Genomic DNA, 17,686 nt, shown 5'->3' with positions numbered 1-17,686 from the left:
CCGGCGGTAGCGGCGGCGGCTTCTGAGCGGCGATGCGGCGCGGCGCCCCCGGCCGCCCCCCAGCCCCGGAGCGGCGGCGGGAGGAGCGGCGGCAGAGCCGGAGCCGGAGTGTCCCGTGAGCGCGGCGCGCCGCTGGGTCCGCTCCCGTCCGCGTCCGGAGCGCAGCGTCCGCGGGTGCCGAGAGAGACGGCGGGCAGGGCAGCGGGAGTGGGGCAAGCGGCGGAGCCGGGTCGCCCCCTCGGGGTGCTGCGCCCCCGGGTCGCCATGGGCCGGTCCCCCGCCGCCCGCGGGCCGCCGCCGCCGCTGCTGCTATCGCTGCTGCTGCCGCTGCTGCCGCCGCTGGGGAGCGCCGCCGCCGCCGCGGAGCCGCGCCAGGTGTTCCGGGTGCTGGAGGAGCAGCCGCCCGGCACTTGGGTGGGCACTATTGCCACCCGGCCCGGCTTCACCTACCGCCTGAGCGAGCACCACGAGCTCTTCGCCATCAACGCCACCTCGGGCGCCCTGCACACCCGCGCCACCATCGACCGCGAGAGCCTGGCCAGCGACGTGGTGGACCTGGTGGTGCTCTCTAGCCAGCCCACCTACCCCAGCGAGGTGCGCGTCCTGGTGCTCGACCTCAACGACAACGCACCCGTCTTCCCCGACCCCTCCATCGTGGTGACTTTCAAGGAGGACACGGGCAGCGGGCGCCAGCTCATCCTGGACACAGCCACTGACGCCGACAGTGGCACCAATGGCGTAGACCACGGTTCCTATCGGATTGTGGCTGGCAACGAGGAGGGCCGCTTCCGCCTCAACATCACCCTCAACCCCAGCGGCGAGGGGGCTTTCCTGCACCTGGTTTCCCGTGGAGGGCTGGACCGGGAGGCCACCCCCACCTACCAGCTGTTGGTGCAGGTGGAGGACAAGGGCGAGCCCCGTCGGCGTGGGTACCTTCAGGTCAACGTCACCGTCCAGGATATCAATGATAACCCCCCCATCTTCAGCCAGACACTTTACCAGGCACGAGTGCCTGAGGATGCGCCGGTCGGGGCCAGCGTTCTCCAGGTGACTGCGGCTGATGCTGATGAGGGCACCAATGCTGACATCCGCTACCGCCTGGAAGGAGGCGATGGCAGCGGCACTGGGGACGGGGCTGGCAGCCTCCCCTTTGAGGTGGACCCCGAGAGCGGGGTGATCCGCATCCGTGAGCGCTTGGACTACGAGATGCGGCAGCAGTACTCGCTGACGGTCCAGGCCATGGACCGTGGGGTGCCGGCGCTGAGCGGCCGGGCCGAGGCCCTCATCCGCCTGCTCGACGTCAATGACAACGAGCCCCGGGTAAAGTTCCGCTACTTCCCGGCCACCTCCCGGTTTGCCTCTGTGGATGAGAATGCGGCTCCCGGCACAGTGGTGGCTCTGCTGACAGTGAGCGATGCTGACTCTCCGGCGGCCAATGGGAACATCTCCGTGTCGATCCTGGCGGGAAACGAGCAGCGGCACTTCGAGGTGCACAGCAGTAAGGTACCCAACCTCAGCCTCATCAAGGTAGCAGCCGCGCTGGACCGGGAACGCATCCCGGCTTATAACCTTACTGTGGCAGTGGCGGATAACTACGGGGCCCCACCACCACCTCCAGGCTCCCCCACTTCTGTCTTTTCCCCCGACGGAGCGGTGGCAGCTCCCATGAGCCGCTCCTCAGTAGCCAGCCTGGTGATCTTTGTGAACGACATCAATGACCACCCCCCTGTGTTTGGGCAGTCGGTGTACATGGTGAACATCAGTGAGGACGTGCCCCCGGGCAGTTACGTGCGGGGCCTCAGTGCCACGGACCGTGACTCGGGCCTCAACGCCAATCTCAAGTACAGCATTGTCTCGGGCAACGAGCTGGGCTGGTTCCGAATCAGTGAACACAGTGGGCTGGTCACCACGGCTGTCCCCGAGGGTGGCACTGCCAGCCATGCCATGGGCACATCCAGCTCCAGCAGGCTGGACCGGGAGACTGCTTCTCAGGTGGTGCTCAATGTCAGTGCCCGTGACCAGGGGGTGCAGCCCAAATTCTCCTACGCACAGCTGGTGGTGACTATCCTGGATGTCAATGACAACAAGCCTCTCTTCGGTCACCCTGAGGGTTACCAGGTGTCCTTGGCTGAAAACTCCCCATCAGGAACTGAGCTGCTTGTCCTAAGTGCCACTGATGGGGACCAGGGGGACAATGGGACTGTCCGCTTCTCCCTGCAGGAAGCTGAGCCAGCGCTGGTAGCAGTTGGCCCCTCCTCTGTGACCCCTCGCCAGATGTTTCGCTTGGACCCGGTTTCAGGCAAGCTCAGTACCATCTCGCAGCTGGACCGGGAGGAGCAGTCTCACTTTTCCTTGCAGGTCTTGGCCACTGATTTGGGCTCTCCTCCCCTTTCTTCAGTAGCCCGAGTTAACGTGACCATCCTGGATGTGAATGACAACAGCCCTGTCTTTTACCCGGTTCAGTATTTTGCCCATATCCAAGAGAATGAGCCAGCTGGCACCTATGTGACCACCTTGTCTGCCACGGACCCCGATCTGGGACCCAATGGGACAGTCAAGTACAGCATCTCAGCTGGAGATACCTCCAGGTTTCAGGTCCATGGGCAGACAGGGGTCATCACAACAAAAATAGCCCTGGACAGGGAGGAGAAAACTGCTTACCAGCTGCAGATTGTGGCCACTGACGGTGGCCATCTTCAGTCGCAGAATCAAGCCATTGTCACCATCACTGTCTTGGACACACAGGACAACCCCCCTGTTTTCAGCCAGAGTACATACAGTTTTGTTGTCTTTGAAAATGTTGCCCTGGGTTACCACGTAGGTACTGTTTTTGCTTCCACCATGGACCTTAACACCAACATCAGTTACCTCATTACGACGGGTGACCAGAGGGGTGTGTTTGCCATCAACAGGGTGACGGGGCAGATCACCACAGCCAGTATTATTGACAGGGAGGAGCAAGCATTTTACCAGCTGAAGGTGGTTGCTAGAGGTGGGGCGATAACTGGCGATGCTGTAGTGAATATAACTGTCAAAGATTTAAATGACAATTCCCCACACTTCATTCAAGTGGTGGAAAGTGTAAATGTCGTTGAGAACTGGAAAGCTGGGCATACCATATTCCAGGCCAAAGCTCTTGATCCTGATGAAGGTGTTAATGGCATGGTCCTTTACAGCCTTAAGCAAAACCCAAAGGGCTTGTTCTCAATCAATGAGCAAAGTGGTGCTATAAGCTTAACGGGACCGCTTGACATAAATGCTGGGTCTTACCAGGTTGAAATCCTGGCCTCGGATATGGGGGTGCCTCAGCTGTCCTCTGCTTTTATCCTGACTGTCTCTGTCCATGATGTAAATGATAACCCGCCTGTGTTTGACCAGCTTTCCTATGAAATTACTATTTTGGAGTCAGAGCCCGTGAATTCCAGGTTCTTTAAGGTACAGGCTTCTGACAAAGACTCAGGAGTGAATGGTGAAATAGCTTACAGTATAATTGAAGGAAATGCTGGGGATGCCTTTGGCATATTCCCAGATGGCCAGCTGTATATAAAAAGTGAACTGGACCGTGAGCTTCAGGAAAGATATGTTTTACTGGTCGTTGCCGCTGATAGGGCAGTAGAACCACTCAATGCTACTGTGAATGTTACTGTGATTCTGGAGGATGTAAATGATAACAGGCCCCTGTTCAACAGTACCAACTATGTGTTTTATTTTGAAGAGGAACAGAGGGGTGGGTCGTATGTGGGTAAAATAAATGCTGTAGATAAAGACTTTGGGCTGAATGGTGAGGTCAGGTATTCATTTGGGCATATGCAGCCAGATTTTGAGCTGAACACAGTAACTGGGGAAATCAAAAGCACTCATCAGTTTGACAGAGAAGCTCTCATGAGACAGAGGGGAGCTGCAGTATTTAGCCTTACAGTAATAGCCACAGATCAGGGGTTGCCAAAGCCTCTGAAAGATCAGGCAACTGTACAGATCTACATGAAAGACATCAATGATAACGCCCCCAAATTTTTGAAAGATCTTTACCAAGCTACTATATCAGAATTGGCAGCAAATCTGACACAGGTGCTGCGAGTTTCAGCCTCAGATGTTGATGAAGGGGTTAATGGGTTGATTCAGTATTCTGTAATCAAGGGAAATGAAGAAAATCAGTTTGTAATAGACAGCAGTACAGGCCAAGTGACCTTAGTAGGCCGACTAGATTATGAGGCTACTGCATCGTATTCCCTCGTTATCCAAGCAGTAGACTCTGGAGTAGTTTCCCTAAGTTCGACTTGCATGTTGAGCATTGATGTATTGGATGAAAATGACAACAGCCCTTCATTCCCTAAATCAACCTTGTTAGTGGATGTCTTAGAAAATATGAGGGTTGGTGAACTTGTGTCATCTGTCACTGCCACTGATTCTGATTCAGGTGACAATGCTGATCTCCACTATAGCATTACAGGGACAAACAATCATGGGACCTTTAGCATCAGTCCCAACACCGGGAGTATTTTTCTTGCCAAGAAACTGGACTTTGAGACACAATCTCTGTATAAGCTAAATATAACGGCAAAAGACCAAGGAAGGCCCCCGCGATCCTCTACCATGTCTGTGGTCATACACGTTAGGGATTTCAATGATAACCCTCCTCATTTTCCTCCGGGAGACATCTTTAAATCAATTGTTGAGAACATTCCTGTGGGTAGCTCTGTCATTTCTGTGACTGCTCACGATCCAGACGCAGATATTAACGGGCAGCTAACGTATGCAATCATCCAGCAGATGCCAAGGGGGAATCACTTCCGTATCGATGAGGTGAGAGGGACAATATTTACCAATGCTGAAATTGATCGGGAGTTTGCCAATCTCTTTGAGTTAACAGTCAAAGCCACCGATCAGGCTGTTCCTGTGGAGTCCAGGCGATTTGCCCTCAAGAACGTGACCATTCTGGTGACGGATCAAAATGACAATGTACCCGTGTTCGTATCACAGAACGCCCTCGCGGCCGACCCCTCGGTTATGATCGGTTCAATCCTAACCACGATTATCGCTGCGGATCCTGACGAGGGTGCCAATGGTGAGGTGGAGTATGAGATAGTCAATGGCGATACCGAAACCTTCATTGTGGATCGCTACAGCGGAGATTTAAGAGTAGCTTCAGCGTTGGTGCCTTCTCAGCTCATCTACAATCTCATCGTTTCTGCCACTGACCTGGGCCCAGAAAGGAGAAAATCCACCACTGAGATGACTATAATTCTGCAAGGGGTTGATGGGCCTGTTTTCACTCAGCCTAAATACATCACCATCCTGAAAGAGGGAGAGCCCATCGGGACAAACGTGATATCCCTGGAGGCAGCGAGCCCGCGGGGCTCCGAGGCACAGGTGGAGTATTACATCGTGTCTGTTCGGTGCGAGGACAAGAGCCTCGGGCGCCTCTTCACCATCGGGCGCCACACCGGGGTCATCCAGACCGCTGCCATTCTGGACAGGGAGCAAGGAGCACGACTCTACCTGGTGGATGTTTATGCCATTGAGAAGTCATCTGTTTTGCCCCGCACGCAACGAGCAGAGGTAAAGGTTTATTCAGTAATTATTTCTTTGTCTTTTTACTCCTGTGTAATTCCAGGATTATGATTGGTTTTTCACTGAAGTTGTGGTGTCAGTGTTGGACATGAGAATTAGCTCTGAACAGCTCATGTAGTGTCTCCAGTCATGGAAGTTCTTGCCATCCCTGCCTGGCTTAAGTCCCTAGGATGATAGGTCTCCTCACACACAGTTACTTTTTTACCTAACTGACTGATGAGTATGCAAATGGTTTTGTTTCTCTTCCTGGATGTGACAGATTGTAAAACCGTAGCATTTCAGTTGGAAACCTCCCTTATCACAAAGCCATTTGCCTTGACTGAAGGGTCTTTTCTGTTTTCTGCCTGACTAGCTTGAAAAGCAATGGGTGGAAACCAGGTTTGGAACGTCATTTGTGAAGTACAAGTGTTTTATTTGCTCTGTTATCAGTCACAGCGCTGATCATTCACACCGTTCCTGCTGTCTTCTGCAGTAATACTGGGAAGCTGGGTGGTGAAAAGGAGTCTTAGGTTTGCTTTAAGTTGCAGCATCCCCTGGAGCTGCCTGCTGCACTTCACCACGAGCTTTTGACTTGCCATTCCAGGAAATTTGGGGCTGGCACTGCTGAGTGGGCAAGGAGAGGATGGTGGTAGTGTGTAGTGGTTCAACCATTTCCCTCTCCAACTGAACATACTCCCTCAGTACTGCACAGCCCTACAGATCCCCCAGCCATACTTGCTCCTGGGAATTAAGTGTTAGTTTTGGTACTGTGGTGGTTTGCAGGTTTGGGGTTTTTTTTTGTTTTATTTTAGCAAATGTGGTATTTTCAATTCTTACGTGACAGCTGTGGATTTTTTTCTCTTCATAGCTACTTTTGTTGTTTCTTCTGCAGGTTAAGTATGATCTGTGTGTAATGTTGCTCTCCGATACTGGCAGTGACAGATCCTCTCTGAAGTGTTTGTCAGGGAATTTGAGCACTGTTCCATCTCAGAGATGTGATCCCATCCTGCTGTGTGTGCAACGTGCTGCTGATGGTCATGTTTTGACCAACAGTAGTGTATTGGAAAAAGACCTGTTTTAGCAGTGCTGCTGGTTTAAGTAATTAATGCTATTTTTATGAGAATATTCCTGCTGTGCAGGTCTTTGTACCCCTGCTAGCAATTTGTAAAAGAGACACATTTATGATTTTTTCCTTACTCTTGTGTCATATTTTGTCTTGATGGACAGTTGTTTTGAGGGTCAGGCCTTTGTCGTTGGGTATTTGGATCACAACTCTTCAACGCTGAGTTTGAGCAAAGAGTTTCTGTACTGGGGAAGGACTCATAGGAGACCCAACCCTATGGCTGCAATATTCTTACATGTTGTAAAAGCATTTAACATGAGTATTTGCTGAGCAGGGAAGAGAACAACAATTGAAACGTCAAACAACTTTTATATTGTTGAATGCAAATCACTTCTGAAATCACAAGCAAATGTTTTATTCTGTAAAAAACATTGAGAAGCATAATTGGGAGTTAGAATTTCCTATTAATGGTTGTATCTTTATGGCCTCTAAAATGTGTCTTCTCCCAAATGTAATTAGCTTACTGTGCTTCTTTATAAATGTATTATAAATTATAAGCAGCTTTCAACTTCCAAAAACATAACCATATGCAGTGTTCTGATGGGATTTCTGTGGAAGGCTTTTGCTGTCCAGCACAAGAACTGCTACAGTGACATTCTGTGTGCAAGCTGACTGTCAGTGGGTGCTGAATAAGCAACACAGGTTTTTTTTTCACATATTAATATTTTTTTTCTATTTTATTTTGTTTGTTGGTTTTGGTTTGGATTTTTTTTCATGGGCAACAGATGTGAATATTGCGTATTTTCTGTCTTCTCTTATGAAGAGTGTGTTGGGTATTGTATCTTGATATGGTTAAAGAAAAGGGAAAAATGGTAATAGCATATTCTTAACAATGTCTACATGATTATTCCTCATTGCCTGCTATGCTCTCTGCCCTGATGCCAGAAATCATCTTAATTGCACTGTGGCACGTGAGTGAACCACTGAGCACGGGGAGCTGCCCAGTGCTAAACGTGCTGAGATTGGCGAGGAGAGCAGTGGGAGTAAGGACGTTAATAGATCTTTTGTCTAATACAGACTGCAGCAGTGGGTTTGGGTGACAGATACCTGGTGTGAAATACAGATATTTACTGTTTTGAAACAGTGACTCAGCTTTGTCTTGCCAGCAGGCAGTACAAAAGAAGAGCAGGCTTGCGTGAAACCACTTGCTCTAAAAGTGAATTAATCCTTGTCCTTTGGAAGTGGTGTGATTCCCCTCCCCCCCAGAAAAATTCTGTCACTAATTTATTTTATTTACCTTCTAAAATAATATCAAATATATGGAAAAGATCCACCTAGTGCCCTAACAGAAGAAGAAAGTATCTTTTCAATATTTCTCATCCATCCCTGGGGTTTGCCCTAAGGGATCAGACTGAAGACCCACTGACTGCACAGCTCCCAGGGTTGTATGTAGGTGCTTTGTGAACAGTATGTCCAAGGGCAGAACTTTGCAATGGCAGGATTGTGGGGAATCCTTGCTGAACCCAGAGCAGCTGACAATGCCTTGAAATCGAAGGGTTCTGTTATTTTCAGTAAAGTAACAACAAAAGTTTAGGAAACAAAAAGATTTGTTTACAATTCGTGGTTTATTTTTTCATCACTAGCTTTTTATCTTGTGTATGTTTCCGTGTTTATTGTTACTAAATGGAAATAAAAGTGGTGGTGGTGGGGTGTGTATCAGGAAAGTGCAAGAAGTGAAGTAAAACTTTCTTCAAATACCAAATATTTGAGATTTGTAAAGAAAATGCAAGTGCTTGTTCCAGTGTATTTTACAGCTAGGTGGTAATTTTGGATGGTAGTTGTTGAATCTGAAAGCTTCTTTTTTAATTTTATTTTGGATTTTTATCCTATTTGTAATCTACAGTGACAGACCAGGTGATTTGACATTGTATGAATGTGTTTGGTGATTAGTCTCAGCTTTTCCCCCTGTTGTACTAATCATTAGGTTAATACCGTCATCACTGTTGTCTCATGTAAAAAAGAATAATGTAGGTGTCCTAAAGAGGTCCCTTCAGTTTGCCATTCCATAACTTTTTTAATATTTCTGCTGGGGAAAAAAACCCTCAGCAACTGCTAAACTCCTTTCTCTTGGCTTTCCAACATAAATCCTCTTTTAACATTTTGGGCAGGGCTGAGGGTTTCACCACCATGATTTCATATTTAATATAGAATGACTAATGCCTACTGGCACCACTTGCACACCTCATGGCTCCCATCAGCCCTGCCTCCTCAAACAAGGACTGTGTGCTGCTGGATATTTTGGGTGGCCGCATGTTGTACCCTGGTTTGTGTCTGGCAGCAATAATAGGAGTCCAGGGACAATACCTCATCTTCTGTGCTGTGTAACCAGGGATTAAGAGGAATTAGACAGGATCTCCAGTTTGTGTGTTTAACCCTTCAGTGCATAGCTTCCTTGATGGGAGCTGTGGGTCTGCTAGGAGCCAGTAGTCCTTATGTGTATCATTTAGAGTGATTTATATATCATGTATGCCAATTTAGAGGGGGTAACACTTCGGGAGGGGAGTTCCTCGTTCAGTTCAATATCTTTCATATACTTCAAATGGGTTTATAGGTCCCAAGGAAGGGAAGAGGAGGGTGTAAATGAAGAAGGTGTATAAACTTCAAATGAAAGATTTTGTGGTGGTATTGATTTGAAAATGGAAATACATGGAGAGGCAGATCAGTGGTTGCGTTAGTGTTTTTTACCTGGGAATGTTAATATCCTCTCAAAACAGGGGGATTGTCTTCATTTGCAGAAAGGCTGAAATGAGATGCTGGGTTTTCTTTTGCACTGCATTTGTAGCTTCATCTTGTGAGTGCTTCAGGATTGCTGTAGGCACACAGTTTGTGGTAACTGGGGTGGGGCTGCAGCTGAGCCTCATCCCCAGTGGGTACAGCTGTGAGAAGCAGGTGAGCAGCATTGCCAGCAATGAGCCATGGAGTGCCCAGGTGCACTGACCAACCTCCAAAGGGAGCTGAGAGCACACAGGTGCAATGCATCAGCATCAGGATATAAAAGGTTGGGCTGAAGAACAAGAAGGGTAGACACTTGCAGCCTTCTGGAGTGGTGTTAATCTGTGTGGGTTGAAGCTTTCTGGAATTGTATGGTGACACTCTGTGTATTGTGGCTGTCTCAACTGTGACAGATTGATACTGTTGGGAATCCTGGACTTTCAAGCTGGGGAAGTGTTTGTTCCTTATTCAGGTAAGATGTGAGGATTTCAGACAATGCTTGGTGAAGATCTGGGCGTTAATGAAGAAAGGTAGAATGAATGGCCTTGGCCTCCTGGAAAGATAATCAGAGGAGGTTTTGCCTTGACTCAGTAGGAACTGCAGCCAGTGCCATAAACCTAGGATTGCATGGTGTAAATATCTCATGTGGAGCTTTTTGTCTCAGCCCAGGCTGTGTGCTGTGGCTGAGCTAGCTGTGTCACTCCTGCATCCCTTGTGCTGGGTACTGCTTCAGGGGTGTGGTGTTCCTCACCATCCCCTTGAGAGAGGAATAGGGGTGGCCAGGTGGAGCAGACACTGAAGGTGCTGCTTTTCCAGCCAAGCTGACTAATGCAAGGCTGTAAATTTAGTAAGGGAATTAGAAATCCACTTCAGAGAAGTCTTATCTGGCATGTCTCATATTTACCAGTGCAAATAAGAACAATGGGGTTCTCCTTGTATTCATGCTATTTATAAATTGGCTCATTCTTTAATGATACATGGCACATCAATTGTTGCCTGAAAAAGGAAACTGCTTATGAAACGTTGGAGTAAACAATGAAAATCTGCTGCCTTGTCCCACCTCAAAGACACTTTTTTCCCTTCCTAAAACTGATATTGCTGATTCTAAGAAATGTGTAGTTATTTAAGTTACTGCTGTCATTTGCATGATCTGAAAAAGGATCTCTAAGCTCTCCTTGAACTAGAGTGGGAGATGAATGTTCCTTATGTGGAAAACTGTTCAAAACCAATTTGTATGTTTTGATTCAAAGTTGGCCCTTTTTTCATCCTCTCTAATTTATTTAATGAATCCACCTTGCTAAATGTTCTTAATGTCTAGAATTTCTCATTTTTTTGCTATTTTAGCAGCCTTTGGGCATTTTTACATGTGAGGTCACCTAATAATTTTTATGTTAAAAATTACTAGACTTCTAAAAACAACATTCTTTATTATGGAAAATATTATTTTTCATGTGTCTCTAGTGCAAACACTAGAAATAATAGCCAAAAAAACAGGGCAAGATTTTCATGTGCTTATTTTTGCTAAGTGTTAAATTCTTCATACAAATCTCCAAATCTTCTTGGGTCCTATCGATGCTGGTAAGTGAGTCCTTTTCCATGTAAAGTGATATCCCCAGGGCTAAGGGAGTGCAGGGTTCTTTCCATTCACTAGGTGAAGCAATGAGTGGCTGCCTGTTTGCTCCAAGAGTTGGTCACCAAAGCCTGCTTTGCCCTCTTGGTGTCCCCAGCCCTCACCTGTATCTTTACTGGGGCAGAACTGTGTTGGTGGTGGTGTCTCAGATCTTTGCTCTTGTTCTTGTCCTGTTTCTTGTGCAGTTTCTCTGAGATTGCACCTCACCAAAGGATGCTCATTCCCTTTCGGCTGGCAGAAGTTTCCATGTTCTTTCCAAGTTTGAATTGCCACTTCCCACCCCTCCAGGAGCAAGGTGTCCAATTAATTTCTATCAAAGCAAGCCCTTGGCATGATATAGTTCTGCTGGTACCGTTTGTTTTAACTGTGTCTAGACTAGGGAGCAGCATTACTGTTAACTCAGTTTGGTTTCTTCTTCAGTGCAAGACCTTCTCGTGTTGGAGTCAAGCCCTAACACACTCGTGTTCCTGTTAAAAAATGGAATTTATGGTGGCTAAAACTGAAGCGAAACAAAGTATTTTCTTCGCATGTTCCCCAAGTCTGGAAAAGCAATGCTAGATCAGAATGGTGCATCGGTGCCATACTGATTTGTTTCAGTGAATTTATAGCCTGACTGGGCTTTGCCAAGAATAATACCAGAGACATTAGAGAAACTGTGTCTTTGTTTTACTGCGACATTTCTCTCTATTCTAATAAATCTTATTTTTAATTAGACCCTCAGTCTAGACTGTCAGGCAGGTTTGTTTTTACAGTGCTCTATTTTTGTTTACTTCCTTGCAGCAAAAACATTCCAAAAGGACAGTAGAACAGATGGAAACTGATAGCCATGATCACGCTGTAAAAATACATTGAGCTGCATTAGTTAATGCGAAAGAATTTCAAAGGGCCTGTTATGAAGTGGTAATTTATGTACCAACAGCTATGCAGAAAGTAATGGAAACAAGAGTTTGCCTCAGCATTTCATGTCCTGTAGCTGTCACACATGCATGCTGATGTCAGGTAGGCTGTGTCTTGTATTGACACAGTCTTAATAAGTAATCATGATCTTAAATAAGTGTGCAAGGGTTCTGCAGCCATCCAGACCTACAGACAGAAGGGCATTCAGCAGCTCTGAGGCTCACAGATGGAAAGATCTTTGGGGGCTCCTTTTGGAGAAGAGCATCTTCTTGGACTTGATCACTTTCCTACACTCTACACTCTGTCCCAAAGATGGCATCATCCCATGGGCATGTTTGGGTTCTCTGCGGTGGCCATGTGAGGATAATATGACTCCTAAGAGTCCTGTGAAGCTGATTTGGATTCTCTAATAGAGCTGAAGCACAAAGATGGGGTTTTTCTCACAGATCTTTAAGTGAAACAAATGGGAATAGATTTGTGATGTGCCATATATTAAGCCTTGTAAATAGTCCCTCTCCAGCTCTCTTGTAGCCCCTTTAGACATTGGAAAGTGCTCTGTCCCTGGACTCTTCTCCAGGTTGAACAGCCCCAGCTGTGTCAGCCTGTCCTGACAGAAGAAGTGCTCCAGCCCTCATGTCATCTACTTCTTATGAAGTTGTGTATGAATAGCGCTGATAAAACTGAGCTGGAGACTTTGTGTTTTACAAGTTACTTCTGACTCCTTTCCAGGCTGTTAGTTGGATCTCTCTTTTATGGGGCATCCTAAGAGTACAGTGCGTGACTGTCTCTGTTGCTGATGGGAACCAAGAGGGGATTTATGAGCTGGGTTAGGACAGCAGCTGCTTTTGGAGTCTCCATCACCAGATGGAGCCTCACAACTCATTCCTGTGCCCTCTCCTGGAGAGCAGAGCTGGACCAGCAGCACGCATGTCCTGCCTTTGGGAGCGGGCTCTGCAATCCTGCCAGGGACCTTCTGCCAGGTGTCACATATGGAGCTGCTCTGGTCTGGGTCATAACTCTGCTCTGATACTGCTGCTGATGCAGTAGTAAGTTTGTCATCTACTGTTGAAGCAAAAAATAACAAAAGACAACTTTCAACCCAATGAGTTATCCTAATGAGTGTTAGTTTTGGTTATAAAATCATTTTAATTTTTTTCCTCAAGGATTTCTTTGAAGATAATTTGTTCAAATTTTAATGCTTCTGAAGCCTTTTTAAAATGTTTCTTTGTCTAAATGTTTCTTTGTACCTAGTCCTCTTTGGGTTTTAAGGCAAACATTTTATTTTTGGTAGCTGCAATACAATCCAGGAGAAGACTATTAGTTCTAAGAACATGTATATGATGTTTCACCTACCCAGATATGTAGTCCTCTTTCTAGGCTATTAACAGAATTTATGTCCTGCTTGTACCAAATTAATTTAAGTAGCATCCAACACTAGATAGCGCTGAATTACACAGAGACATGCTAATTGGCTTTCAGAACAAGAACTTCATGTGCAGCATCCTGAAGCATTTGGGGAAAGAAAAAATCCAAGTTCACATCACAGGGCATGTATGTGTATTAGGACAGAAGAAACACTACTTTAAGCTGGAGGGGTGTGTTTGCCTTAGGCACTGTGTATGGGGAAATATGTGGTTCTATTTCCTTAGGAGTGTACTAGGAGATAAATTGTTCCTTGGAGAGCTGAGCTGAGTGCTTTTCATGTCAACTCCTTTCTGGATCATTTTGGATAAATTAAGAGAATTCTCCTGAAACAGTTCAGAGGAATAAATAAGATGCCAGAGCTGTGCTGCACATCTGTAAGTATGTGTTTAAAGCTTGACTTTTCCATAGGGGTTTTCTTCTATAATATTACACTTCAGGGTTCCTGGTGTTTTCCCCACTTTCATTCTTTATGCTTTTCAATACAACGTTTCTTTTTAATCTCTCAGTGTCATGCTTCCTGAAATATTGAACACACGTTGCTATTACAAGGCTGTTTAAAAACAGAAGGCAAACTCAGTAGTTGATTGTACTCTTACTCTTTTGAGACCTGCATTTCTGAGTGTATTTAAATGACTTTTTTTTTTTTCCTGAGCATGATTCTATTCCCTTTGAAAGTTGCCTTATAAATGTTTTTATGCCTGCTTACTTTGAGGAAAGAATTTGAAGCTTTATGATTTCAGTGAACAAATTAATGAAAATCCAGATTTTTAACCCCAGTAGGGTCATGTCAGATTGTCTGGAAACTAATTTATGGGGGTGGTAATTTTCTTACCACTGTTTTATTTCTTTAGCAGTGCCCTTAGCTCCTGCATTTGAAACTTTTGAGGAATTAGCCTGTTTTATTTTATTTTTGCCTATACATTTCTAAACTCCAGATAATTCCTATGGTCAGCACTGAAAGTTGTGTGGGTTTTTTGGCATCTCTTTGTTTTTTGGACCAAGTTATCAAGTGGGGTTTCAGTTCTTCAGAATGAGGTTAAGTGATTGTGTTGAGATTGTAATTAATTAAACACATGCACCAATACCTTGTTATTTCTAGTCCTGGAATTAACAGACACAGAACACTGCCTGACCTGCGCCAGCAGAGAGGGGAGGAAGAGGGAGGGGACTTTTTCTTGCAGGGCAGGATGATATGGGGTAGGAGCAAGCTGCACACACATGCCTGCCAAAATGCTTGGATCAGACTAAAGGAGCACAGATGGCTGAGGCTGATAAAGGTGTCTCTTATTGTGTTGGGTTTTTTTTTTTCCTTCTCCTCAGCACTGTTTTGAGTTTGTGTGTGAGGGACGGGTAAGAGGGGAGGAAGACGACTGCATTGTATAATATGTTTATTTTGATACATTTTACAGCGTAGGAAAGGAGTTGTGTAAATTCAATACTCCTTCTCGGTAGGATGCCAAAGGCTGGAGCTGAGCCCTCCTTTTAGGTTTCTGTAACAAATGAACAATAATGGATCTTCAGGGATTTATGTCATGCTGTCCAACCTTCAGTTCTTATCTGCTAATAGAAAAATCCCCATCCACTGCCTAAAGTAGCTCCTAAAAACTGGACTGAGAGGCCTTGGAAGCACGTGGCTGCCTCTGCTCATAACAAGCTCTCCTCTTACATGGCCCCTTCGTGTCTCTTGGATCCCCAGGTGATTTATCACTGTGATTATTTATTTATTGCCATGTTTTATGATAACTATGTGTAAACATTAGGTGCATGTGTGTATATACAGAAGACACACATGTACAAATAATCTCCTGACCTCCAAGAACGTGGTGCCCAGCTCTGCCTCCAGTTTGCTTGGAGGAGGAAGCCAGGCCACCGCAGGACAGGAATGTGTTAAAGAATAGCAAGTCCCACAGACTCTTAATCTGGGCAAATGCTTAATTCTTAGCATTTGTTATTTATTGTTCTAGAAATTAACTGGTCACTGCTATCTGGAAATGTCATGTCTGAACTTTAAAGCTGCTTGAAGAAATAAATCACTGCCACCAGACATGGTGGCTGCTCCAAGTCTGTCAGAGCTGTTCCACCCATGAGCAACACCATCCATCAGGGCAAGGCTGAGGAGAAGGGAGTAGAAGCAAGGCCTTTTTTCCCTCCATCTATTTAAAGCAAAATCTTTAGAGAGGCAATTTCTTTAGGGGGCCCCAAGATTATTGTCTTGTAAATGATGGTGGTAGTGTAGCTGGAAATCTGCAAGGTGTTCTTCCCAGTGAGCATGGAAGAAAAATGGTACTTGAGACTTCACACTAAGGCAAATAAATTTAATTTTGAATATCTTTTTTTTTCTTTTTCAATTTGTAGTCATTAAGTTGAAATACCACCGTTGTTTTTCATAGAAGCTAAGATATTAAAAACCTAATTGCAAAGTCATACTCCTAATGGTGTAACTTAGCTTCATCCAAATCAGGGCTACTTTGGTCTGTTGTCTTCTAGATACCCTTTTTGTCCTTCCTTGATCATCCGACATGTATCTGTTTTTAAAACGCCCATGGAAATACAATTTACAACAGTAAATGTGCCCCAAACTGATAGTCTTTCCTTCTGAGATTTAGTGCCATAAAAATGAAGATGCTTTTCTGATGCCATGAGATCTCACATGTGTAAACAGTCTCTTCTAAAGATACATCATAATATTATGATTATTAATTGTGGCTACCACTATACAAATAGAAAAATAAATGCAATCCAGCTACATTCCCTTTTCTTAAAAAAAAAAAAAAGCCCCTTTGTGTGCGTAAGAAAATGCTACCTTGTTTATTTTTCCTGTGAAAATATGACATTGTTATTACAGCTTTGGCTCTCTAATGGATGTATGAGCATGAGAGTCTGGAGTAAATGAAAGAAATTATTACTAAACAGTGGACTGGCTTTCATTTGAGTTATGCTAATTTTCCTTTGTTGTAACTCTATTTTATTTAGTTAAATTGCTCTTAATTTACATTGGTATAACCAAACAGAAAATAAGACCCTGAGTACATGAGGAGGACTGTTGTGTAAATTAAAATCTATATTGAAAGTGACGTGGGGTAAACACTAAACATCTAACAAAAAGCTTGGTCCTTGCCAAGGAAATAAGGAAATCAAGACATTCTATAGAGAAATTCTATAGGAAATCAAGACAGTCTATAGTTAGGCACTTTACATAGCTGGAGCTCCATAAAAAGGAATAGAAGACAATGGTGTTAGCACAGTACTCCAAGGAGAAAATCTAGGGATAAATTTTTCTGTGAGGTGAGCTACAGGACAGCTTAATGGGGAGCAGTTTTGTGGGAGCCTGGGTTGAGAAGTCAAATTCCAGAACATAATTTGTAAACAAACACATTGCCCCCTGCTCATGTAGTTACAAATAATTGAGTGTTAATTTAGAGGCTTTCTGTTGTGGGATAGTTTTAAAAATACAAAAATTGGCTGTTTTTTCTGACTTACATTGGGGTAGGTACTTGATGTCCACACAGGGACTTGTGTTCCTTCTTAAAGTAAGCCACTATATTTGGGATTTGGCTAAATTTCAGTAGTTGATCCTGTAGTAGATGCAGGTTTCTGTTTATATTGGGAATAGCAACCAGGAAATCCTTCTGGAATGCTAGAGAACAGGTTGGTGTTGACAGGTCCACCTTTCTGAAGCTCCAACTTCACCTGCAGATGGAAGGGTATGAAATAGATTATGTGAAATTCAGTGGTTCATAAATACTTAATCATGTTTAGGTGTCAATTTCCTGATAAGAAATTCAGTTTACTCATAGTTTTTTTTTTTAATTTTCATTTCAGAAAGTTGTATTGGAATGAAAGAATTGCTTTTAGTGGGCTGAAATAGAACTTTCACAGCCACTCCAAAATCAATTTTATTATGATTATAGCAAGTATGTGTGTGTATTTCTTCATTTGAAAACCAGAAGGCTGGTGTTTAGAATAAAGGATTTTGAAACAGAAACAGTGCATTAAATTTCCTTTGCAACTTCCAGAGACATTGATTAATTGGGACAGTCAGCATGGCTTGCTTTTAGAAAGAAAAAGCTTAATGATTAACTAAATTCTTTTTCTGTCTCCCCACTGAGCATATAAAACGGTTATAAAAGAATGTAGAAGAGGCACAGTTGGAGTTGTTGTTGTTGTGCACAATAAACACACAGGCAAATATTTCACAATATGCTAAATGTAGCCAGAAACATTAATTTCCATGTGATAGCTATCAAGATCTTAATAAAATCATGCGTGCTCCAGGTCATTTGATGGTTTTAGGAGAGAAAAGCTGTCACAGTCTGTGGATTTTAAGTTAAGTGACACCTACATTGAAC

General features: G+C 44.9%; 1 protein-coding gene across 1 annotated transcript in view; it reads left to right on the top strand.

Moving 5' to 3' along the window:
• The first annotated feature begins 264 nt into the window (after positions 1 to 264).
• The window catches only part of FAT4 (FAT atypical cadherin 4), a 122,978-nt gene continuing 105,556 nt past the window's right edge, over positions 265 to 17,686 (top strand). Inside the window, exon 1 of the mRNA XM_053975690.1 lies at positions 265 to 5,559. Within this exon, the coding sequence (XP_053831665.1) occupies positions 265 to 5,559 (5,295 nt within the window). The remainder of the gene's footprint in view (positions 5,560 to 17,686) is intronic.

The sequence above is a fragment of the Vidua macroura genome, chromosome 4 (genome assembly GCF_024509145.1).
Source record: "Vidua macroura isolate BioBank_ID:100142 chromosome 4, ASM2450914v1, whole genome shotgun sequence".
Classification (NCBI taxonomy): Eukaryota; Metazoa; Chordata; class Aves; order Passeriformes; family Viduidae; genus Vidua; species Vidua macroura.
This window is presented reverse-complemented; position numbering and strand designations above follow the sequence as displayed.